The sequence below is a fragment of the Schistocerca serialis genome, chromosome 7, assembly GCF_023864345.2.
Source record: "Schistocerca serialis cubense isolate TAMUIC-IGC-003099 chromosome 7, iqSchSeri2.2, whole genome shotgun sequence".
NCBI classification, from domain to species: domain Eukaryota; kingdom Metazoa; phylum Arthropoda; class Insecta; order Orthoptera; family Acrididae; genus Schistocerca; species Schistocerca serialis.
Window position 1 is genome coordinate 87,843,919 of NC_064644.1, and position 27,163 is coordinate 87,871,081.

At 42.8% G+C, this 27,163-nt stretch overlaps 2 protein-coding genes across 6 annotated transcripts in view; one reads left to right on the forward strand and one right to left on the reverse strand.

Annotated features, from left to right (window-relative positions):
• Nucleotides 1-1,115, reverse strand: part of LOC126412904 (trichohyalin-like) — a 573,063-nt gene extending 571,948 nt beyond the window's left edge. The window contains exon 1 of the mRNA XM_050082793.1: nucleotides 1,050-1,115. Coding sequence (XP_049938750.1) covers nucleotides 1,050-1,115 — 66 coding nt within the window. The remainder of the gene's footprint in view (nucleotides 1-1,049) is intronic.
• Nucleotides 1-27,163, forward strand: part of LOC126412113 (zinc transporter 1) — a 652,968-nt gene that overhangs the window by 400,146 nt on the left and 225,659 nt on the right. The gene's annotated exons all lie outside the window — the stretch shown is intronic.

A 27,163-nucleotide genomic window follows, 5' to 3' on the forward strand; every position in this document is an offset into this window, starting at 1 on the left:
GAAAAAAAAAGGTTAACAGACTAGTTTGGCGGAAACATTTTAAGTTAAAAAATTCTTTGCATTTTATTCTACTCACGAGTCTGGTGCAAGTCTTTCAAATGGACGCCACTTCGGCGACTAGCATTAGTAACCAATCATTATGGAAGATGCTTCTTAAGCAAGGTTTCAACTTCTTTATGTATTTCGATTTTCAGATTTCCTTGTCTCTTCGAATTCAAACTTTGAATTGTCCCACACCGACTAGTACAGCGCATAAAACACTAAAAAACTCGTGAGACACTCGGAACATAGACACAATCACGCAACAGAACTATCAAATATGTGCTCTGGCTCTGCTACTCGCTACAAGACTACATAACTAAACTTATTGTTGCGCTGCTTGAAATAACAATGCGCTGGCATACTCTACCTCTGTTACGTCTTGTAGTAATAGTGTTGCTAACAATGATTTTGAGATTTCGTTAACTTTGCAGGACGCTTTCGCGAAGAATGTGCAGTGACATACTTTTTTGTCAGTGAAATTCGCCAGAATAAAATATGCCAGAAATTCGGTCAGGTACGTCCACCAATCGAAATTATGTAATGAAACAAAAATCGTAGTTCGTTTCAGTGCTAGCTATTCCCACAACCTTAGATTTTTGCCATTTCATCTTTCCTTTAGCCTTACATTACGGTGATCATGGAGTGCTAGGGTTCTTTAATCCCAGTAGGTAGAACTTGGCCCTTACGACTTCTTGGAGGAATCAGTGTGGCCGGCGACTAAAACGTTTGGGGACCCCTGGTCTAGGTGAAAAGAAATAGAAATGTCTGTAACGAGACCAAAGTTATTTGAAGTGGAACAGGGAAGTCACCCTGTTAAGAGTTGATACCGCTTTGTGGTTGGCAAGCAATGCCATCTTCACGATGTTAACAATTACGTGACACCACCTCCCTCCGCCACCCGAGTTTTGGAACGGAAGTAACTGTCTGCTTTGTTGAGCGGTAATTGTCGAAGACGACACTTGTTACGGGGAGCGTTAGGCGGCCGGTGGCAGGTGCCGGGGACTAACCTGCGAAGCGGCCACGTCCAGGTCCAGGTCGGAGCCGGCGGAGTCTTCACTGGAGCGGTCTGCCATGGCGGCGAGCTGAGGCGGGGAGAGGCGAGGTGAAGCGCGGCGCGGCGCGGACGCTGGGCCGACGAGAGCCTGCAGACGCGGACGGCGACTGCCCGCCGCCGCGCCGCCTCCTCTCCCACCTGGCGCGCCCGGCCGCCGTATAAATAGCGAGGCCCACCGTGGCGACGATGGACGCCCACGCCGAGCCGGCCCAAAGTCCTACCGCACTACCGACTGCCAAACTGATAGGGCTGACAGGCCGCATCACGCTCCTCTTCAGCTACGTCTCCAAAGTTAAGGCCCCTCTCCTGGGATCTAACCAGGGATGTGTAAAAAATATCGATGTGCAGGGTGTAACAAAAAGAATCATCCGATTTGGGACGTTTCTACAGGGTTATTACAAATGACTGAAGCGATTTCACAGCTCTACAATAACTTTATTATTTGAGATATTTTCACAATGCTTTGCACACACATGCAAAAACTCAAAGTTTTTTTAGGCATTCACAAACGTTCGATATGTGCACCTTTAGTGATTCACCAGACATCAAGCCGATAATCAAGTTCCTCCCACACTCGGTGCAGCATGTCCCCATCAATGAGTTCGAAAGCATCGTTGATGCGAGCTCGCAGTTCTGGCACGTTTCTTGGTAGAGGAGGTCTAAACACTGAATCTTTCACATAACCCCACAGAAAGAAATCGCATGGGGTTAAGTCGGGAGAGCGTGGAGGCCATGACATGAATTGCTGATCATGATCTCCACCACGACCGATCCATCGGTTTTCCAATCTCCTGTTTAACAAATGCCGAACATCATGATGGAAGTGCGGTGGAGCACCATCCCGTTGAAAGCTGAAGTCGGCGCTGTCGGTCTCCAGTTGTGGCATGAGCCAATTTTCCAGCATGTCCAGATACACGTGTCCTGTAACGTTTTTTTCGCAGAAGAAAAAGGGGCCGTAAACTTTAAACCGTGAGATTGCACAAAACAAGTTAACTTTTGGTGAACTGCCCAGATTAGCACATTGTGTCTGTTCACCTCACCATTAAGAAAAAATGTTGCTTCATCACAGAAAACAAGATTCGCACTGAACGCATCCTCTTCCATGAGCTGTTGCAACCGCGCCGAAAATTCAAACCGTTTGACTTTGTCATCGGGTGTCAGGGCTTGTAGCAATTGTAAACGGTAAGGATTCTGCTTTAGTCTTTTCCGTAAGATTTTCCAAACCGTCGGCTGTGGTACGTTTAGCTCCCTGGTTGCTTTATTCGTCGACTTCCGCGGGCTACGCGTGAAACTTGCCCGCACGCGTTCAACCGTTTCTTCGCTCACTGCAGACCGACCCGTTGATTTCCCCTTACAGAGGCATCCAGAAGCTTTAAACTGCGTATACCATCGCCGAATGGAGTTAGCAGTTGGTGGATTTTTGTTGAACTTTGTCCTGAAGTGTCGTTGCACTGTTATGATTGACTGATGTGTGTGCATTTCGAGCACGACATACGCTTTCTCGGCTGCTGTCGCCATTTTGTCCCACTGCGCTCTCGAGCGCTCTGGCGGCAGAAACCTGAAGTGCGGCTTCAGCCGAACAAAACTTAATGAGTTTTTCTACGTATCTGTAGTGTGTCGTGACCACATGTCAATGAATGGAGCTACAGTGAATTTATGAAGTCGCTTCAATCATTTGTAATAGCCCTGTATATCTGAACATATACAATGACTTGTTTTTTGATGAACGTCTTGTAATCCCTGACACAGCACTCGTTAAAGCCTGTGCTATGGTAAGTGAGCGGGATTCACCTCATGAGAAAGGATTTTCGTATAGATATCGACCGCGTGTACCTGTATGGCGGCAAATCAGACTTACATCCACTCTGTAATAACAACGATTCGTCAGGTAAATCCGAAATGCAATTACACGCCAGGATGAATCAAAAGCAACCCAGAAGATGCTACCAATTTGATGATAATACGGTCGCCAGCCTAATTAGGCATTAACTGAGTTTCTTCCCTGTACAAGTTGGTATATATTCATACAAAACAAGAAGTTGTAAAAATCTATTGAACTGATAGTTCCACGTTCTGTACTGATATGGAAAACCATGAATGCATAACACTACACTATAATGTATACTACAAAACTTTATACTGTCTATTAATCTGATTAAAATCGGCTATAGGTTACCCTAGAAATTGCACTTTCGTGCCACACACAAAATGTCAATTTTGATAAAGATAGAACACTGCTAAATTTTGACTTTTATATTGACTTTAACTTTTGCTGGTCAAACCAGTTTAGAACACTTCAGAATTCAAATGAATGAGGGGGACCCCGAAACTGTTGTGATCGCTGTATTTAAAAAATGATTACTGAATTTTTTATGCGTTCAAGATTTCCAGTATATAAGTTACTACTCTTTTCATCTTATTTACTGCTCATTTAAATGCCTTTAAATCTGTCTCGAAATAATAAATTTCATTACTATGTCAATACTAAAGTTATCTTTCAACTTCATTAGACGTTCGTTATTCATTTACTGGTTCATTAACAAAACATTTCTTTAAACACCATTCTAATATAGCTAATTCTGCAAATAATTATTATTAACACAAATTTTAATTTTCATTTCGGGACACTCGGGTTACACAACATTTGGAAAGGACCCTGTCTAGGTTAGTTGTGAGGATAATTAAATGATGGGAAAGTTCTGGTAAAATTTAGGTTATTTTTGCACAGTTCACTCTCTGATCCATACGAATACAGTACTAAAAGTTTCAACCTGCTAGTATCGATGCGGCGGTTGGCGGGCGGCGAGATGGCGAGGCACAGAGCGCACATACCACCACAGCTATGGCTCTTGACGTATCGGCACTTTACTTCTTCATAGCGTCGCAATACTTGTCCATTTAGTGTTTATGGAATTTTGCCATGCTGTGTGGGCGTTGGAACGGCATACCCGAGGCTCAGTGAAGCAGTGTCTTCCAGGAGAGCCTCGTCGCTCCAGAAGGTGTTGCTCAAACCAGTGCCAAACTCCAACAACTACTACTACTACTGAGCCCGTTGTGCCGTGCAGTGCCCGCGCGCATTTTCCCGCGCTCGCCTGCCATCCACCTTTTACAGCTCCCTGACAGACCGGGCATTCACCCGAGGTTTTGCATTCTACATATCCTAACACATTGCCTACGTATGGACCAGACGCACAGTTACAATTTTAAATATCTTACAACAGTTTCAACATTTGTTACATTTCAATTCTATTACAATATTACTTCACATTTGACATAAACATTAATATTCACATTGAAACTGATTTACAGTTTTCTTAACACAATGGCATCAAACTAAAAGAAATGAAATCAGAACATCAATTACACAAGTTTATCGTAAAATCAGACGAAAAGAATTTCTTACATGTACAATATTACAGACTCGTTGTTGTTATAGGGTAACTCAGAAAAGTTTATTTTATACCTCTTCATAGGTGTTCAATATGCCCCCCCTAGAGACGCACGGCACATGTCAGTGCCGTATTCAAAGTGTTCCCACACTGCAGCGAGCACAGCGAGTTACAGCTTCCACAGCTGCTGTTACGCGATGTCTCAGTTCATTCACTGTTACTGGTAACAGAGGGACATAAACAGTCTTTTATAAACCCCCGCAAGAAATAATCACGTACAGTCAGGGTCGGTGACCTTGGAGGACAGTAATATAAAGCTGAATCATTTGGTCCAGTGCGACCAATCCATCGTCCAGTAATCCTTTGATTTTTAAAAATTTCTGAACTTCCAGATGCCAGTGCGGCGGTGCCCCAATCTATTGGTAAATGAAATCCTTCAAATCAGTCTCCTACTGTGGAAAAAGAAAGTTCTCAAGCATATCCAGATATGTCCCTCCTGCAACAATGTTCTCGGCATAGAAAAATGGACTGTACACCTTTGCCCGTGAAACTGCCCAAAACACATTAAATTTTGGAGAGTCCCTCTCATGTTGTACAATTTCATGTGCTTGTTCCCTACCCCCACATTCTCATATTATCGTGGTTCACCTTTCCATGTTGCCTCGTCACTAAACACTAAGCGTGGAAGAAAACTGTCATCCTCCATCTTGTCAAGAACGAAATTACAGAACTCAACACGTTTTTGTTTGTCAGCCTTCACGAAGAGCTTGCAGTAGCTAAATTTTGTTCGGTTTCATATGTAAACGTCGACCCAACAGACAAATATCGGCGGTATGTTGAGCTGTCGAGCTGCACGGCGAACGGATTTCTGCGGACGACTCCTGAAACTATGGCGGATGCTTTCGACGTCTGTTTCTCGGTGTTGTTCATGCCATCGTCTAATCCTCAATGCTGGAGGAGGATCCACACCATACGTATATGAAAGTCACGCTGAAGAGTTACTACTGGCCCGCACTGCGCCAAACTTAGAACACCATTTTTACTACAACTGAAGTGGGCGCACACTGCTGCTAACTACTGGTATTGGACACCTCTTACTTGTGCAACTTCATACACCAATAAACGCAATTAAACTTTTGGAGAATGCTTAGTTTAACATCTAATTAGAAAGCTTCGTGTTAAATTAATTCCACGGCAAGCTTCCACTTTCAAACCTAAGTACTACGTTATTTTGTATGTCGTGTAAAATGTTTCTCCTTTATAAACAGCTAGGGAGTGTACTGCGTAACGATTCGCACTGTGCTTATTCGTCTGGTGCTACGTCTCTAACAACTTCCAACAACGTAGCAACAATACGTTAACATCAATCACAAAATTTGTGCGGATGAACGGTCAAAATTAACATTATTTTCAAACACAAGCAAAACTGTGCACATATACTTACTATTTCCTTTTTATCACCGTCCGCAATTCATTGTCTATACGCCGTCCTTTGCTCCAAGTAAATTAAAACTCAGGATCAAAGGCATAACAGTAAGTCAGCCAGCGACATAGCGTTAACTTCTCGTAACTCTGTAATCGGAAGAAAGTACTCCTTTTTGTTTTAATATTATATTAGTGAAATCACGATAAATATTGTCTTTTTCTCTTTATCCCTCTTTTCACTGTTCAAAGAAAATATTTTGAAAACTATCAGTGCTATTCTTGTCTTTGATTCTCTTTAATAATGTTAGTCTCAAAGAATATCTCTGATTTTTTAATTTCGAAACCTATCTTTTTGTTGAGAGACCTTACTTTTCTCTTTCTTTTTCCTTTTCTTATATATAATTGGCATTTTATTTCGAAATAGATTTGGAGTTGGTAGTTTCTATCTTTGAGAGACAAATAAATTAGTCGGGACTCCATTTTTTAAATTTACACAACGAACGTGGTTTATATACCATAAATAAATACGTATAGTACGTTGCTGCGCACGATTGCCTGTGTTCTCCCGTATACTACTACTAAACTGGCTTCCTGAACAAAAGAAGAATCTGATTGCTACCACCCCTTTGACCCTAAATTAACATGATTAATCAAAGCTGTGCCTCTTCAGGCGTTGGCGTCTACTCTTCCATTCTTTCCCCGGATGTTAGCATTAAATGGCCTATTGCCGCAGATGTCCTGAAGTGGGTACTATCGCTGTCCATGATTCACGTAATTGGTTCCTTGGACTGTATGTGTGTGTATAAAGTTATACCTTATGAAACAGCGTGCCACCATGGCTGCATACTATTTAACTAGCGCCAATATATTTAGCACATGTGTCGTCCAACGATTCCAAGGGTCGGTCTCTCTCTCTCTCTCTCTCTCTCTCTCTCTCTCTCTCTCTCTCTCTCTCTCTCTCTCTCAGGCCACTATCTCTTCGAAAACTGGAACAAAGTCGGAATCTACGTAGTCTCGAAATGCCAACCATTCAAACCTCAATCAAACGCTTAATATTCGCGATAATACTGTGCCGTAACCCAGCATAGGTCGCGACGTACCTGCTTTAGAAGCTCATCCTCAGGTGAGAGATGTCGCCGGATTTTGAGGTAATCCGTTTCCTAGTACAGGAGCGGCTCATTAAAGGGCGACTGGGTCAAGCTGAGGTTTTTCAGGTCTCTGTAGTTGGAGACAGTACAGAAAGACTTGGAGGTCAGGCTTAAGGAGATAGATATGGTGGTGACAGGGAAAAAGACACTTTGGTTTAGCTTACTGGTCAACTTTTTTTGGTTTCGTCACGTGTTCGCAACCAACGTGCAGCAGAGCACATACACTGCTTTACAAAAACGTAGATGACGCTTAATAGATTCTCCAGTTAGTTACCGGAACAAATAGCCACGCCAGCCTCTAACTTTTAGATTCGGGTATAGGCCCACACTGTAATGTACTACAGACCACGAACCATGAAAAGCCAGATTCTGTTGCTTTAATCGAACCCTTGGGTTCAGATACTCGTCGCAGCGTGCCATACAGAATGGGTACATGTAGATGAAAGTACGATGACAACCAGTAACCCTAGCCCAGAGGCACGTAAAGGCAAGCTTTGGAAGTCCTACTTACACCCAAACCTCCAGATGTCAGACACTCAGACCGGTACCAAAAGTGATATATCGATAGAGTATCAACCAAAACACCGATTTAGTTTGTGCTGTGCGCTGTCGTCCAGTAGAAGATGCGTAAACGGTAATTAAAATTAACGCCAGCACTACGGAGTATACGCAAATCATATCTTTGAGCTCTAAGCGTTAAGTTCTCTGATAGGTGAGTTGGTAGAGCGTCACACTGACATGCTGAAAGTCCCAAGTACCGAAACCCACTGCTCGTGATTTTTTTAACATATTATGCGTGCGATTGTTATATGGGAGAACATTTTTCTGCCATGTAAAAAGACGTTTCGGAGTTCGTAGCAATGTTCTTTTGGCAGTCTGCTTTCGATTCGTTAGTCGAAAGTAGCAAACCTATAGCGTACATTTGTATAGATAACACCACACCTATTTATATAAATGTAATCTATAGGTTTGCTTCTTTCAGTTAACGAAGCGAAAGCAGACTGCCAAAAGAACATTGCTACAAACTCTTAAACGTCCTTTTACATGGCAGAAAAATGCTGTCCCATACAATTTCACGCGCAATCTGTTTAAAAAAATCGTCATCAGTGGGTTTTGTACCTTTAGTACAACGATATGACGCTCTATCAACTCATCTACCACAGATCTTTACATCGTAATTTCGCTAATACGGTTTACCGATGCTCCGTAGTTCTGGCGTTACTTTTACTTACCGTTTTCGCATCTGCTACTGGACGACACCACGCAGCACGAACTAAATCGGTTCTTTGGTTGATACTGTATCGATAAACAATATTTGGTACCAATTTGAGTGCCTGACATCTGGAGGTTTGGGTAGTGTAGGAAGTTGAGTCTGACTGCTCACTTCACTTACACAGTATCTACCGTACGTTCGTTCATCCGAGGCTGCCGTCGTTCGCTGGACCTTTCGAACTCCCAAACTCTGCTGAACTCTCACTCACTTCCTTCATAGATGACAGGTGACTGCGTCGCTTCTTACCTCAATTTCTCTCTCAGTGATCTTGAAATCAGCTGTTTCCCAATGCATGTTACCTCTTAATGGGCTGAACGGAAGCGCTTGCACTGTGCGTCTCTGCCTAAATTACAAGATTTAGATCTAATATTCATACTCCGATCTTTTTTTTTCTCTTTCCTGGTGACCTTTCATGATTCGGTCACTACAACAGCTTCGAGTTTAAAAATCCCTTTAGAATTCAAACCAACCCTACACTCCCTAACATAGCTCCAAAGCTCCACTAAATCCGAACCTAAGTTTCACACTTTAAATTTTGTTCCTCTAACGATACGCTACGGAATCTGGATAAAATTTTATGGAATTATTTACATTCAATAACAGAATTGCTAGTTCCAGTGGTAATTCAGTCCTCACTTTCAACTGACCACAGTAGTACCATTCCAACCCTACGTCGTCACAGCAAGTTGTACCTATGGAAAACTATCTGTACTAGGCACTGGCAAAACTTGAACTGCAAATACAACCATATTAAACCACGTTCGAACCATTAACCCGGTTACACGAATGATGTAACAATAGTTTAATTCTCAATTTCTGTCGTCGCGATGTGGTGTGGCGACCAGATACTGCTTGTATGTCAACTTTGCCCCGCGGGACCCTGTTCGGCGGGAAACGCTGGCTCCACCGGAAACTAGATTTAGAACTACTTCAACCTAACTAACCTAAGGACATCACACACATCCATGCCCGAGACAGGATTCGAACTTGCGACCGTAGCAACAGCGCGGTTCCGGACTGAAGCGCCTAGAGCCGCTCGGCCACAGCGGCCGGAAGTTTTTCTTTCCACGTTCGTCTAATACACTTTATGGTGTTACATCACAATTTTAAAAATAAAAACTAGTAAATATTTTTGCATACATGATGATGAACTGCACTTACACGTCAGGTAAAGTCTGATGGTAAACCGATTCATAACAGCGCGGTGTCAGGTACCCCCAATGTCGTTAAAAACAGTAGGCCACCTCTTTGTCCTGCTAAGCTCTTCAGGCACTCTCTGCGTGACGTCACATGCACTCGACACAGTGGGTACGTTCAGTACTCCATTACTCCGTAAAATATATTTACGGTTAAGATTGTTCATATTAACTAATTTTTATATTTTCAAGTCGTCTGTACTAAGGATCGGCACATCTTGCAGAAAAACAAAATATGGGGCTAGAGAAATGATAAATGGAAGGCTCACGGCTCGCCAAAGAGCAATAGAAGTAGTTTTTAACTATTATCATAGCAGAGTGTTATCTGAAGATCTCTAGCAAAACTCAAAGAAATTTGTCATGTATAAAAGCTATCAGTGGCGCAAGAGTTTACTGTTGGGACCCTCACGAATGAAACAATAACTGAAATAGAAGATAACAAAGCAAATGTTCAACTCTCGCATTACTGCAAACTTTACCAATACACACTTTAATGTCAGAGGCGTTGAAATCGCATTATTGAGAGTCCCGATGGAATCCCTGCCTGCTGTAGGTAATTTGCGGCCGAGTTAATCTTTATTTAAGGGTAGAAAATCAAAGAACCTTCGATAAAAAATAATTGGCCATTCGCGCAATGAGGGTTCTGTGCAAACTTAATTATGTATAGGCAGTCCATCCATTTCGCGAACCGAGGATTTCGACTTTTTTGCTCGTTGACAGCGACACTGGCAAGATATCGATGCCAGAGATTCTAAGACTTTGGAGAATGTTTTAAATTAAAGAACTAAACTGGATAACAAATGACTAAAGACATTTTTTCTGCGATATAATTATCAATTAACAATTTTTGATTTTTTTCCTGTACTTGTACTATTAAACCTTTCTTCTCAAATTCCATGACTCTACGTCAAGGGAAAGAATCCTGTAGGTTTTAATGAATGACTTTGCGAGTGTCAAAACACGTGACCTAAATAGCCGTATCTTTCGACTGTATGGACTTAGAAGCTGACGTTCACTATACTGACAAGGAACCATAGATTTTAGTTTGTGACGTAAATTTCAGCTTGCTGTGTCTACCCGTTCCTGAGAAAAAGGGCTTTGAACAGACGGACTCTAAACAAAGTGATGCAGTAAGGGTTCCGTCTCTACCGAGTGAAGTACAGAACCCTAAAAGCCAGTGCCCAGTAGCTGGAGAGAAGCACAGGTCACACCCGCCTGCAAGATGCGCAGCAGAGGTTATCCACAATTGTCGAATGTATTTGGCATAGATCTGTCGCAGATACTTCGAACGTAGGCTACATTGAGCTCAAACGCTACGTTGTTCCTCGAACAGTATGACCTTCTCCATGCCAGCCAGCATGGATTCCGAAAACATCTGTCATGCGAAACCGACCTTGCGCTGCTCTCACGTGACATGGACCAAAGCAGTCAAGTGGTTGTATTTCTCGGTTTCCGAAATTGACTCAACATCGCACTGTATTACAGAAACTATTTTCATTCAGGATATGAACAGAAATTTGCAACTAGACTGAGGATTTCCTGGTAGAGCGGAATCAGTACATTATGTTTTGCCCCCCTCTCGTGTACTAATAAACTGAGTGACAATGATAAACTCACGTTTTTTATATGATGCAGTTATCTATAATGTCTGTCTGAAAATGTTGCTCGCATCTTTGAAAAATTATAAAGTGATACAAAAAGATTGGAACCTTGCTTAAAATCTTCACTTAAAACTTCCGGGCTGATAGGCCGTGGTCGAAGTATAAAACTGTCTCCTGACGTTTCGTCTCCGACTGTGGGAGATATCCTCGGAGGTAAAACGGCGAACTGCGAAGAGAACTCGAGGAAGCGCTGATTATATAAGCAGTACAGAGGGCGCCACAGTCGATCACGAGGTGTCGGCTATGAGATTGTCTCTGGTGATGCCAACATTCTCGATTGAAAGTAATCGATCGTCACGCTTGCGGTGCAACGCTGACATCCAAATTTTATCCAGTTTAACACCTTCGTCTTTCCTGTTAAAATTATTACGATGTTTGTCAATCTCGATAGCCTCTCTATACAAGCGTGCATAATAATGCGAGGTTTTTGATATGACGCTTGTCTCGCTGAATTTTATTTCATGATCACCTTCCTGGTAAACATGTTCCGCTACGGCCGATTTTTCCGTGTGACCCAGGCGGCAATTCCTCTTATGTTCAACAAGATGGGTGTTCACACTTCTCTTTGTGGTACCGATGTAAACCTGTCCACAACTACAAGGAATTTTATATACCCCCGGTGTAGCCAAAGGGTGACGTGCATCTTTTGCCGACCTTAAAAATTCTTTTATTTTCCTAGTGGGTCTGAAAGTAGTAGCAGACTGCCAGTAAGAGACGAGCCAGATGGTATCGCTATGTCGATGACACGTTCGTAGTATGGACACACGGAGCAGAGGAGTTGGATGCCTTCCTGACACATTTAAATAACATTAATCCGAAAATCCAATTCACTATGGAGACGGAAAGGAATGGGCAATTGAATTTCCTGGATGTGTCTGTGATTAAACGACGGGACGGAACGTTGGGCCATAAGGTATATAGAAAGCCCACACATACTGATCGTTACCTACATAAAGATTCAAACCACCACCCTAGACAAAAAAGAGATGTAATGAGAACTTTGATAGACAGAGCGCACAAACTTTGTGAACCTGTTTATTTAAAAGATGAGACTGAACATCTACGGTCAACTTTCGTGAAGAATGGCTATTCCAGCAAGGATATAGACCGAACACTTCGCTCTAGGCAGAGAATCAGGAGCAACGACGAACAACAGTCGCCCAAGGGCAAAGTTTTTCTTCCGTTCATTAGTAAAGTCACAGATCGCATTGGGAAAGTTTTAGGCAAGTATGGGGTGGAAACTACTTTCAGACCCACTAGGAAAATAAAAGAATTTTTAAGGTCGGCAAAAGATGCACGTCACCCTTTGGCTACACCGGGGGTATATAAAATTCCTTGTAGTTGTGGACAGGTTTACATCGGTACCACAAAGAGAAGTGTGAACACCCGTCTTGTTGAACATAAGAGGAATTGCCGCCTGGGTCACACGGATAAATCGGCCGTAGCGGAACATGTTCACCAGGAAGGTGATCATGAAATAAAATTCAGCGAGACAAGCGTCATATCAAAAACCTCGCATTATTATGCACGCTTGTATAGAGAGGCTATCGAGATTGACAAACATCGTAATAATTTTAACAGGAAAGACGAAGGTGTTAAACTGGATAAAATTTGGATGTCAGCGTTGCACCGCAAGCGTGACGATCGATTAGTTTCAATCGAGAATGTTGGCATCACCAAAGACAATCTCATAGCCGACGCCACGTGATCGACTGTGGCGCCCTCTGTACTGCTTATATAATCAGCGCTTCCTCGAGTTCTCTTCGCAGTTCGCCGTTTTACCTCCGAGGATGTCTCCCGCAGTCGGAGACGAAACGTCAGGAGACAGTTTTATACTTCGACCACGGCCTATCAGCCCGGAAGTTTTAAGTGAAGACAATACCGGCCGTGAAAGCTTACTTTGTATGATCTTGCTCAAAATGTTCGAAAACTTAAAACTGAGCACTTGGCGTAACGCGAAAACATAGTATCCTGTGACTACATTGACAACGAGTCAATGTAGGTACTAGTCATCTGAAACAAATACTTGAGTCAAACAATTCGTGGTTCTATGAACCTGGATTATCACATAAGGTCTTCCGTAGGATTTTAGTTACGCTTGTGGATATCGTCAAAACTAACGGTAGCTTTACAGAGTGAGGAGTTAGTTTACGACATTCTTATTTTTAATACAGCTTCGTCTAAAATTCATAATTGTGGAAACGCCGTGATGGCCGGTGGTCTTCAGTGTTTCTCTTGAATCCCTGCTCCGATTCCAAGCTCTTACTGTCAGCGATATGTTGCAGTCGAGAAAACAGAGTGCTCACCACTGCTCGCTTCCGAGATCGAGGTGGGTGGTGATGCGAAGTGGCACCTAAGTACCCCTTTGTGCAGGTTTACACCACCCTCTGTCATTATTAGCTATCGGTACCTAACGGCAGAAGTAAAGAGTATATAAATGGAGATTGTCAATAGCAACTAATGCCTTTCTGGAAAAAGTGAAATAAATTAACATGTAATTTTGCGAGAGGATTTTGCCTGGAGTGTAGCCCCTATACGGAAGCGAAATGTGGACGATAAACAATGGTCCGCAGCTCGTGGTCGTGCGGTAGCGTTCTCGCTTCCCGCGCCCGGATTCCCGAGTTCGATTCCCGGCGGGGTCAGGGATTTTCTCTGCCTCGTGATGACTGGATGTTGTGTGATGTCCTTAGGTTAGTTAGGTTTAAGTAGTTCTAAGTTCTGGGGGACTGATGACCATAGATGTTAAGTCCCATAGTGCTCAGAGCCATTTGAACCATTTGATAAACAATGCAGACAACATAAGCTCTCGATGTCTGGTGCTGCAAAAGAATAAGGAATCGATAGGTGATCGAGTAAGTGGCATAACATATAAGATACAGATTGACAGGAGACTTCAACATATATAAAGGAATAGTTAATTTGGTAATAGAAAGGAAAGTTCAGGGTGAAAATTGTGGAGGGAACGCAAGATAGAATCCAGTAAGCAGATTCAAATGACTGTTGGTTACCGAAATTTGTCGAGTAATGTAGGGCTAAGTAATGTAGAGGCTTGCATAGGATAGATGAGCGTGGAGACCGGCATCAAGCAACTCTTCAAAGTGAAGACCACGACATCGCGAATATGAGCAGGAGATTCAGACATTTACCGAACTGAAGAGAGAACTCACGTCACATGAACAGGCGGGTTTGCTGAGAAGACCACACGCAGAGCTGTGGGGCTCATAATGGCGGAACGCGAGCCACTGGTCGGCGTCAGCTGTCAGGGTATATGGCGCCGGCGGAAACTAATGGCCCGCGATAACCTTTCTCGCGTCGCAAATTGTAGCCACTGCTGCCTAAGGTCTCCTTCTCTTCTCCTCTCCCTCCCCCGTGCGTTCGCGACAAAGATCACCTCAGCTCAGGATACTTCAGGGTGCGGTGCCAAAGCATTGAAGAAAGGAGGGAAGGGAGAGTAGATAGTATGCTGACAGTGCACTGTTATTCCTCACAATAGATGCCATTTCTAAACTTTCTGATATCCTGTTATCTTCTTAATGGAGTAGTTCTCTCTGATTTTCGTAGTTTTTTAGAGTAAAATAAAAAGTAATGCTAAAGCCGATGATACAGTTTTATTCCTTACACTTTTGTCTTTAACAAATCATTTCTGTGTCCAGACAGGACGCTCCCTGTAGCCGCTGCAGCAGGTGGAAGAAACGTTGGTCTCTCTTTTTTTTTTTACGTACTTTCTTTGTCATGTCACATTCATAAGGTATTACGTATCAAGTTTCACAGATTCAACATACATAAAATATCATAAATCTATAGAAATACATAAATAATAGTTACATACAAGGTAAATGAAAGTGAAAAGAAAAAATAAATATATTTGATTCCATGCGGAAACACCCGCGAACTTAGGTTACAGAGTACAGTGCGCTAGCACGTAGCTATTTTTTTTTCTTTTTTTTCTTTATTAAAACAACCACATAAGTACATAAGCACAAAAACAAAATAATGAAGTGCTGGAACTGTTTCAACACGAATTGTATCCTACAATAGACTGAAGAACACATTTCAACATAGTGCCATTAGTAAGCTTACAAAATAGAACAAAAATATTAAACTGACAATAGCATCTTCAGTCCAGACAGAGACATAGAATCAAAACGCAAACATATTAAAGAGAATATATATATATATATATATATATATATATATACAGCTAGGTAGGCGGATAGAGAAATCCATTTACAGTACCATACTCGAATTCCGATCAAAATCGTATTTATGGTTCTCAAGTTATGTTTCCCGCCAACTGATAAGAACGCGTTTAAAGTTTTGGTTTTCATTTTTGGTTGTTGTTGTTGTTGTTGTTGTTGTTGTTGTTGTTGTGGTCTTCAGTCCTGAGACTGGTTTGATGCAGCTCTCCATGCTACTGTATCCTGTGCAAGCTTCTTCATCTCCCAGTACCTACTGCATCCTACATCCTTCTGAATCTGCTTAGTGTATTGATCTCTTGGTCTCCCTCTACGATTTTTACCCTCCACGCTGCCCTCCAATGCTAAATTTGTGATCCCTTGATGCCTCAAAACGTGTCCTACCAACCGATCCCTTCTTCTAGTCAAGTTGTGCCACAAACTTCTCTTCTCCCCAATCCTATTCAACACCTCCTCATTAGTTATCCGTTCTACCCATCTAATCTTCAGCATTCTTCTGTAGCACCACATTTCGAAAGCTTCTATTCTCTTCTTGTCCAAAATGGTTATCGTCCATGTTTCACTTCCATACATGGCTACACTCCATACAAATACTTTCATTTTTGGTAGTTAAGTTAAAACAAACCTCTCATCAGCGATCCCTGAACGGTAGAGCAAGCCTTCTAGATCCAAAACGAGGCCCTTCTCCATCATCATCGTGGCCGTGGTGGACCAGCCGGCCTCTTCGGCAGATCCTGTCATCCTCTGCTCTGCTCTGCTCTGCTCTGCTCTGCTCTCTCGATATGTTTTTTTGTCCGTTTTAGAAACTGTAAGAGGTTTGCTCGAACTCATGTTTTTGCCTAATGCGTCCGTTGAAATTTCATGTCGACTATTTTTTCCCCTCTGTGAATGCTTCCGAACACACTTATTCACAAATCGGCTTTTAAGTCGATAAGGGTGTTTCTGGCGAACTTGGGACGAACACTGCAATAAAGTGTACGTCTCAGAGAACATTTTAACGAAAAAATTAATTTTTTGAAACTTTCAAAGAGGACTGCCACCTTAAGCCACACACTAATCTACTTGACCTCCAACAGTCTATTGGTGGAACAGTGGAGTGGGGCGGTATGAAGGCCAGTAACTCGATAGGCACCCACCGAAAGACGCAGGCGCAGATGGAGCGCGATATGTGGCAGAGTCCTCCAGCGCCACTTGTTCGTTTCTTCCGCCTACAGGAAGGAGCCTTTCCTCGGTCTGCACGCCGTTGTCACAGCGTCTTTTTTTTTTTTTTTTTTTTTTTAAGTGGGCCTCCAACCTCCCCTACATCCCTACCTTTTCCTCTCCAAAAATGCCGCCATCCACTAGTGTCGACGCAGCACGCGAATCTTGGTGCTTTCAGTAGCAAGACTTATTGCCATATACGAAAAAAAAAGGGTAGGCATACTCTGCTATGCCTCATGGGACCGACTACACACTAATCGGAAAACACACCTCCCTCTACAGGTGTGAAGCAAGAGATGAATTCGGAAACTAAGAGGAAAAGAATAAATAAAGATAGAAATGAAAACGAAGTAAAACACAGGAGGGTGGCTCATTCAAATGGAACTAAACTGGCGAGATAATCCCATCGCCTATTAGAATAAACTAATTGTAAGCCTCAAAGATAAATTAAGAGTTTTCCAATTTTCTGAGAAGTTTCACAGAATTTTCATATTACCACTTTCATATTACCACTTTCATATTACCACTTTCATATTACCACTTTCATATTACCACTTTCATATTACCACTTTCATATTACCACTTTCATATTACCACTTTCATATTACCACTTTCATATTACCACTTTCATATTACCACTTTCATATTACCATTTTCAACCATTTTCATATTACCATTTTCAACCATTTTCATATTACCATTTTCAACCATTTTCATATTACCATTTTCAACCATTTTCATATTACCATTATCAGAAAAGAATAGTCTCCAGTAACGCCCAGAAGGACAAACTCAAATCAAGTGTAGTTCGAAAATCCGAGGTACAGAGATCTCGGGCCACTCTCAGGCGATCTCCTTACGAGTCGCCTCAGCTAACCCGGAAAACCTTTTGATAGCCATGAATCGCTGCCACTTTTAGAAACCCTGCAAAGGTAGTGGTGTATTGTCGGTTGGTTTCCGCCAGACGATGCTGCCTCCAAAGGTAGTCCATGAAGGAGACAGCATCACTTTGGCGAAGATCAGAAATCGTGAAAACGGTGTGGCCCAAGAGCCACACCATTGCGCTACGTCGTGTTCGGGGGTTGGTCTGAATGTCAGGGGGTGATAAACCAGTCGATTGACACATTGTCCGGCGTTGTCCCACCGATCAGCGCCAACAGCACACGCGCGAGGTCCCACACCTCCGTGGCGTGAGGGCATAAGAGACGATGCTCTCTGGTGTCCACGTCGCCACATCGGCCGCAAGCAGCCGAGGGGCGAGGGGCGGATGGCTGCTAGGCGGTGGTTTGTAGGTATTAGATTGTTGACCACGCGGTACCACAGCGCTGAAACTTCCGTGGGAAGGGCCGCATGGTTGATGTTGGCCCAGACTTGGCACCAGATGACTGACAGCCTTCTGTCTTCCAATTTGTGGGGTGTGGGACGGCCGCGAAGTGCCTGGTAAAGGCTCTTAGACGTGCGTGCCTTATCGGTAGCTACTGACAATACATAACTTCGGTGGAGGTAATAGTCCCTGATTGTTGCCATCCGGAATGGAATATGTGCCAACCACACAGGTGCACGCGCTGAGCGTGGTCGGTAACGGTCGGAAAGCACTGCTGTCGTCCCACCCGGGTCAATCTCTCGCAAAGTGGCGGTACGGTGAATTAGGAGAGCCGCACACTTGCGGGGAAGATCAATGAGCCCAAGACCACCGTCGACTTGTGGCAGCGTACAGGTCTGTGCATCAACTTTGAATATGGCATCTACATCTACATTCTACATTTATACTCCGCAAGCCACCCAACGGTGTGTGGCGGAGGGCACTTTACGTGCCACTGTCATTACCTCCTTTCCCTGTTCGAGTCGCGTATGGTTCGCGGGAAGAACGACTGTCTGAAAGCCTCCGTGCGCGCTCTAATCTCTCTAATTTTACATTCGTGATCTCCTCGGGAGGTATAAGTAGGGGGAAGCAATATATTCGATACCTCATCCAGAAACGCACCCTCTCGAAACCTGGCGAGCAATCTACACCGCGATGCAGAGCGCCTCTCTTGCAGAGTCTGCCACTTGAGTTTATTAAACATCTCCGTAACGCTATCACGGTTACCAAATAACCCTGTGACGAAACGCGCCGCTCTTCTTTGGATCTTCTCTATCTCCTCCGTCAAACCGATCTGGTACGGATCCCACACTGATGAGCAATACTCAAGTATAGGTCGAACGAGTGTTTTGTATGCCACCTCCTTTGTTGATGGACTACATTTTCTAAGCACTCTCCCAATGAATCTCAACCTGGTACCCGCCACAAGAGCCAATATACCGCTTGTGAAATGGCTCTTCCGATTAGTTTCGGTAACGTGAGAAGTTGCGGTACGTACCATGCCCTAGACAAGGTGAAAGTATTTATCAGGTAGATCCGTTGATGGAGGTCGAGTCGCCGATCAGCGTGACTAACGCAAAGCCCTGTCATGCGAGTGAGAATTCGCCTCCACGTGAGTGTTATCGTGCGCTGCGGGCAGGCAGTCACTTCGAGGTCCAAGATACGTTGCAACCCCACAACACGGTACCACGGGCGCTCGATGGTCAGGGGGATTAGCACCGTTTTGTTGGAATTTAACACGGCACCAGAAGCTCGTTCATAAAGGTTGAGGACTCGCCGAACCGAGTCGATGTCTCTAGCGTGCGCCACAAACACACCGGCGTCATCCGCGTATGTTGCACTGCGGTAGGTTACGCCCGGGAAGGCGACCGTCTAATTAGCTTGATAAGGAAATTATTGCCGAATAGGCGCCATGATTTACATATCGACAGTATACTTAGCTCATACGGCTGCGAGCTACACAGCTAACTGCTACTTTGCAACAATGCTATAGGATCTCGAACTTTGGCGGCTGGGTGCTGAAGCAAATGGGCTATTTGACCGAAGGCCTCCGTTTTTTGTCAACTTCTGCCTATAGAGTACTGGAGTAAAATTACTTCAAGTGCCTCAGACTATTTGATAAAATAATAAATGAATTGGGGAAACAAATCTCATATATAACACACCATTCCACCTCACTTTAATTTCCTCTCGGAAACTCCGTAAATGAGACCTCCGTATCTTATTTTGAGAAATATGTACAGCAGGTTTTTCTACCAAATATAGCAGAATTTTCGATACTGCTGAGGTAAAGAAATAGAGACTTTGAAATTCCGGTAGAAAGGGCTAATCGAGAGCACTGGCATCGCTTCTCATTAGCATATTTTGAAATTTTTTTTCGACGTATGGGTTGCAAGATGCGTATAGAAATATCATAATATGTAGTAGCTTTAAAGGATACTTTACTACTTTAGTGACCAGCATATTGTCGACACTGTTGCAGCAAATTAAAGGTGATACAAAACTACTTGAGGTCGAGTATATCTGAAGCAGACTGTCAAATTCAGCCATCGTGTAGACAACACAGCACAGCTACTAAAGTTGACTTCGGTGACATATTCAGCGAGTCTGCTACGCTCAACGCTAGGAAATGGCAAGGAAAATTATGATAAAAACATAATTTTCGGAAAGGGATGTGTTCACAGCACTTTACAATTATTTATGCAAACTAATAATTTATGAGCAGCAAACAAAATGTGTTGTTGAAGATACCCGTTCGGTAAAACACTGTGTCGTGCTGCGTAAATAAGTCCGTAACTGCCTGCTCCCCCTCCCCGCCCGACAGGAATCGTCGGTTCCTCGAAGATCTTTTCCAAGGGGCCGAAGGCGTGATAGTCGCGTGGGGAGAGAGCAGGACTAGGCCAGGTGCTCGAGTTCTCCCACTTTTGAGTTGGTGTAACTTCTGCGTTAGGACATTCCCGAAATCGGGACGTGCATTATTGTCAAGGAGCACGGAACTTGGCGCACCATTTCACAATGCTGATTTTTTACTTACACACTGCTCCGTTGTAGAGAGAGACCAAGGGATGAATACACTAAGCAGATTCAGAAGCATGCAGGTTGCAGTAGTTACTCAGATATGAAGGAGCTTGCACAGGAGATGGAGAGCTGCATCAGACAAGTTTCTGGACTGAAGACCACAACAACTACTACTACTACAACTACTACTACTGCTGCTGCTGCTGCCCAACACACATTCTTCACTCTCTGATGAATGTATACGGGCGTTTGTCCTGTGGCAGCCAAGAAATAAAATAACAGCATGTTGGTCCTGTTTGAATGCACTGGGTAGTAACGTCGCCATAGTTTACATTTCCCTATTTACTGCACGCACGTCGGAAAGATACGAAAGCCACAAATTCCCTTGCCTACATGTCGGAGCTTATAGACCCGCATCGGAGTACGCTACGCCCTAAAACGGAAACTTGTTATCACCCCCTTATACATCGTACAAAAACAAAGTAGCTGCCGTAAACGTAAGACATAGATTTTGCTTTAATTTCAATTCTTTTTAGAAAGTTTATACAACTGTAATTTAATACAATGATACATCTATACTACTGGCCATTAAAATTGCTACACCACGTTGATGACGTGCTACAGACGCGAAATTTAACCGACAGGAAGAAGATGCTGTGATATGCAAATGATTAACTTTTCAGAGCATTCACACAAGGTTGGCGCCGGTGGCGACGCCTACAACGTGCTGACATGAGGAAAGTTTCCAACCGATTTCTCGCACACATACAGCAGTTGACCGGACTTGCCTGGTGAAACGTTCTTGTGATGCCTCGTGTAAGGAGGAGAAATGCGTACCATCACGTTTCCGAGTTTGATAAAGGTCGGATTGTAGCCGATCGCGATTGCGGTTTATCATATCGCGACATTGCTGCTCGCGTTGGTCGAGATCCAATGACTGTTAGCAGAATATGGAATCGATGGGTTCAGGAGGGTAATACGGAACGCCGTGCTGGATCCCAACGGCCTCGTATCACTAGCAGTCGAGATGACAGGCATCTTATCCGCATGGCTGTAACGGATTGTGCAGCCACGTCTCGATCCCTGAGTCAACAGATGGGGACGTTTGCAAGATAACAACCGTCTGCACGAACAGTTCGACGACGTTTGCAGCAGCATGGACTATTAGCTCGGAGACCATGGCTGCGGTTACCCTTGACGCTGCATCACAGGCAGGAGCGCCTGCGATGGTGTACTCAACGACGAACCTGGGTGCACCAATGGCAAAACGTCATTTTTTCGGTTGAATCCAGGTTCTGTTTACAGCATCATGATGGTCGCATCCATGTTTGGCGACATCGCGGTGAACGCACATTGGAAGCGTGTAGTCGTCGGCGCCATACTGGCGTATCACCCGGCGTGATGGTATGGGGTGCCATTGGTTTCACGTTTCGGTCACCTGTTGTTCGCATTGACGTCACTTTGAACAGTGGACGTTACATTTCAGATGTGTTACGACCCGCGGCTCTACCCTTCATTCGATCCCTGCGAAACCCTACATTTCAGCAGAATAATGCACGAACGCATGTAGCAGGTCCTGAACGGGCTTTTCTGGATAGAGAAAATGTTCGACTGCTGCCCTGGGCAGCACATTCTCCAGATCTCTCACCAATTGAAAAGGTCTGGTCAATGGTGGCCGAGCAACTGGCTCGTCACAAAAAGCCAGTCACTACTCTTGATAAACTGTGGTATCGTGCTGAAGCTGCATGGGCAGCTGTACCTGTACACGCCACCCAATCTCTGTTTGACTCAATACCCAGTCGTATCAAGGCCGTTATTATGGCCAGAGGTGGTTGTTCTGGGTACTGATTTCTCAGGATGTATACACCCAAATTGTGTGAAAATGTAATCACATGTCAATTCTAGTATAATATATTTGTCCAATGAATACCCGTTTATCATCTGCATTTCTTCTTGGTGTAGCAATTTTAATGGCCAGTAGTGTAATTTGTTGTGCACAATAATTTTCATTTATGTATCTCATAAAAGTACTATTTTTCAAAAACACTTCATTTTTAATCAATCTACCTTACAAATTACAAAATTTCCTAATTATTTGTAGAGAAATTTGTAGATACGCTTTCTCTGTGGGGCAAGAGTGGCGCTTTCTGCCTTGATCGTAATATTACCTCGGTACCTGCAGTAGAACAGCCTGTATTATTATGTACTGCACGCATTTTAACGATGTGCTAGGCTGACGTTGCCACTTCGTACCTGTTATTTTTCTCAAATGAAATGCATGAATAACTTCGGTTGATAAGCTTGTATCGCCTAGTACAGTGTGGAATGTCTAACACTTTTCTTTTGCGTCACGTTCTGTGCTGATAGCAGTTCAGTAAGTCACAAAATACACTTGTTCGATTCTTGAGTGCTGCTCACCAGTCTGGCACACTTACCAGGTTGGATTAATAGAAGAGATATACAAGATCCAACGTAGAAGTGGCACGTTTCGTCACGGGATCGTTTAGTCGGCGTGAGAGCGTTACGGAGATGAGCAGCAAACTCCGCTGGCAGACGCTACGGGAGAGGCGTCGTGCATACTGAGAGATATGCTGTTAAAATTCCAGAGAACATTCCGATCCGAGTTGTATTACATATTATGTCCTTCGTGAGAAGATCACAACGAGGAAATGCGAGAAATAAGAGCAAATACAGAGGTTTACCGACAATCATTCTTTCCGCGCGTGCCATACGCGAATGGAACAAGAAAATGGGGACCAAACATTGATATCAGAAGTACCGGTTGCTTGTGGAGTATAGATGCAGAATCATAACCACCGCAACGCTATAACGGCTTAAGACTCTGTTCGTCTGACTTTGGTTGTACTTATGTTACAGACAGAACCATCTGAAATTGCGATATTTCAGTTACGTTGCAAAATAGCCTACCCCCTGAATCCTCCTGGGTTCGCTACCTGCGGAGGCCCCAGCTCAGCTGACGTAATAAGCCTGATTTTATGCTCACGTAAAACTTTTTTTTCTGCAAAAAATTATTTTTCCATACACATCTTCATTGACAAGCAATTTTCACCTATAAATTGATGTGCCTATGCTGCAGAAAGTGGCGGCCAAAATACCTCTGTGCAGATAGCGCAAACTAAACGGTTCGCGCGATAGATGTTTAGGTCTCCAATCAAAATTAAACATAGGTACATTATCAGAATTAATTTATTTTTTGCGTGAATCTCGAAGATCAAATTTCCTCAAGTGCATTTCAAAATGGGGCCATTTGAAAACGTACGTATGAAAATCGAACCTTTTTGGAGAGCTTTAAATGTAAATAAATAACAAATATTATGAAAAATGTATTGTTTTTTATTGCATTGATTGACTGTTCCGTCGGTTCTTTGTAGAATATTTTATACATTATGAATGAAACGCACACAACACGGTGTAATAGTCTACAATATTAAAAAATCTAACTCTAAACGTTAATTATGTATTTCTCTATACCATTTTTTCACTGGTTTACATGATTAAAAAGTACTCGCTAAAATAGGATGAAGTTTTGAATTTAAGAAAATAGACACTTTTAGTTTAGGCGTGAACGTCAAAAACAATATGAATGAAACACACTACACTGGTGTAATATTCTACAATATTAATTATTAGTTACACGAAGCGGTTTTCGGCCGTTAAGACATCAAGTACTAAGGTAAGTACGTGGTGCAGTGAAATTTTGTTGGATCAAAGATTTTAAACTAACAACTGTGCAGAGTATCTCCATTTCCAGAGATCAAAACGTTAATGTTAGAGTAGGAATAAAACAAACGAGGTTATTTCGGTATAAATGCGAAGTAAGATTATTTAACTAAGATAAAATGTGATACATTAACTAATGAGGTGTAGACAAATGACAATAGTTGTAAAAACAAAAGCGTAATTAAATAATAAGCTTTGGTCACATATTCCAAAGATGTGGCTGAACAAAATACATCGCAGATAGATGGGATATAGTAGTGATATTAAGCAGGTGAGTGATGCAGCTGTGATTATACAAAGTAAAAATTTTTAATACAACAAGAGAAATTTTAGTAAATGAAACAATACAAATGGAGCATGTGAATAAGAGGGGTAATTTACATTATGGTGTGGTACTATGGCCGGCCGGGGTGGCCGAGGGTTCTAGGCGCTACAGTCTGGAACCGCGCGACCGCTATGGTCGCAGGTTTGAATCCTGACTCGGGCATGGATGTATGTGATGCCCTTAGGTTAGTCAGGTTTAAGTAGTTCTAAGTTCTAGGGGACTGATGACCTCAGAAGTCAAGTTCCATAGTGCTCAGAGCCATTTGAACCTTTTTTTGTGGTACTATGAGTAGTATTAGCAGTTCGAAGCGGTAAGGGAACTGTGTCTGGTCATTCAGTACTAGACTTGGGTTGATTGACATGTCTTTGATTTCCACAATTTCTAGATCATCATCTTCCTTCTTTTGTTTACGCTATGTAATACTTAAAGTTTCATTTTGTAACTATAGCACGCTTTAAGCAGGTGGTCTGCAAAAGTAGTCTCCCTTTCTAAGTTTCCAATTTCTGCGGTGTTCCTTCAAGCGGATATTATTGCCCTGCCAGACTGATCTATACAGAATTTGCCACAGTTAAAAGTAATTTTATATATTCCACTCTTTTCCGAAGCTGTAGCGCTGTCTTTTCCGTTAGGCAAAGAGTGTCCAGCAGCGTTATCCACTGAAATAATCTAGCTTGTTTTATTCCTATTCTAACATTAACATTTTCATCTCTGGAAATGGAGATACTCTGTACATGCAGTAGTTTAAAATCCTTGCGCCAACGAAATTTCACTGCGCCATGTACTAACCTTTGTACCTGATGATGGCGTAACAGCCGTAAACCGGTTCGTGTAACAAATAATTAATATTGTAGAATATTACACCAGTGTTGTGTGTTTCATTCATATTGTTTTTGACGTTCACGCCTAAACTAAAAGTGTTTATTTTCTTTAACTCAAAACTTCATCCTATTTTAGCGAGTACTTTTTAATCATGTAAACCAGTGAAAAAATGGTATAGAGAAATACATAATTAACGTTTAGAGTTAGATTTTTGCGTCTATTGAAAGGTCTCTGTTGGATTCCTTTCATGTTAATTTCTTCAATCTGTTGTCATTTACGGCATACATTCCACGTCTAAATTTACTGTGGTGTTTCTGACTATCTGGGAGGAGACTGAGCAGTGGAACATGTTACATTTGCACATAAACAAGAACGATGTGTCACACTACTACACTTTAAAACACAGTTTATATGTAATTCATGTCACACAGCCTCATATGGAAACTACATGCGCTTTCTTCTATATACTGTATATGATAAGATACTGTCATCCCCCTTCCCTTGTGTGTGAAAGGATGAATGAGCAAATGTATTTCTAGTTGCATGCTTGATGGTAGCAGACAAGCCTGTCTGCTAGAGAACAGTAGGACCAGCGTCGGAACAGGTAGTTATGCTTTCTAAAAGCAAAGAGGTTTCTATTCTTAATATGGTCCTGTCTGTCCCTTGTCATGTTGGTATAGAAAGCTGCCTCTCTGGTCACTTCCGTTTGTATCTGTGAAGCACCCTTGGTAGGGGCCCACGGCAGTCTGTCCACGGCGAGTGTCTGAAGTGGTAAGATCTCTGGCTAAGTGAGTCTCTGCTAAGTCCGTAGAACAATGGATTTCTTAAGTTCAGCCTAACTGAAAATTTAATCACCTTTATTTCAGGTTTAGATCTAAAATATCTAAGGTTATCTTAAATTGCAACGCAGTGTAATTAGAGTGTGAAGTTCAGTTCTTTCAGTAGTTGCTTTGTCACTACTTTGTGAGTAAAGTGGAACCACATGTTGATGAGCCATAATTCTAACTGAAGTGAATGGCTCTGAGCACTATGGGACTCAACATCTTAGGTCATAAGTCCCCTAGAACTTAGAACTACTTAAACCTAACTAACCTAAGGACATCACACACACCCATGCCCGAGGCAGGATTCGAACCTGCGACCGTAGCAGTCCCGCGGTTCCGGACTGCAGCGCCAGAACCGCTAGACCATCTCGGCCGGCGTCATAATTCTAACTAAAATCATCAATCTGGAATGCGAATGTGCGTGAGATTATAACGTCTCGTCTTGACAATATTTTTCAATACAGCAACTTTTCTTTATGTTCAGCCCACGTGGGGTGTACTTTGTGAGACCAGTACCACGTGCTTATACAATTGTTTGACCCATCAGGTTAATAGTAAGACGATAGTAACCAGTTTTTTCTTTTGTAAATGGCGTTTCGATGTAATTTATTTTAATTATCAAAATTTGTGTGGAGTTACACCCTTTGTGTGACGCAAGTTGACCAGGTGAAACATGTGGTGTAAACATCAAAGTAGCCCCCAGCTATTCTTTTCGGGAAGATTTCACAGAGAGTTAGTATGAATTTAGTATACCAGTGTGCGGCAATTTCATGACGGACAGGATTGCGCTACGAACGTAACTTCTTTGGGTGAAAATTGAATCGGTTGGTTGTGGTTAATTTCCTCTTGCATATGTTTCAACGTTCTTCGTGTGTTATTTTATGAATGCAGTGTTGTATGCAGTCTCCCAATCTTGGCTCCATATTTGATGTGTTCCGTAAGATTACAACCTCACATTTTCACAATCCTAAATAAGGCACCAGTTTAGTT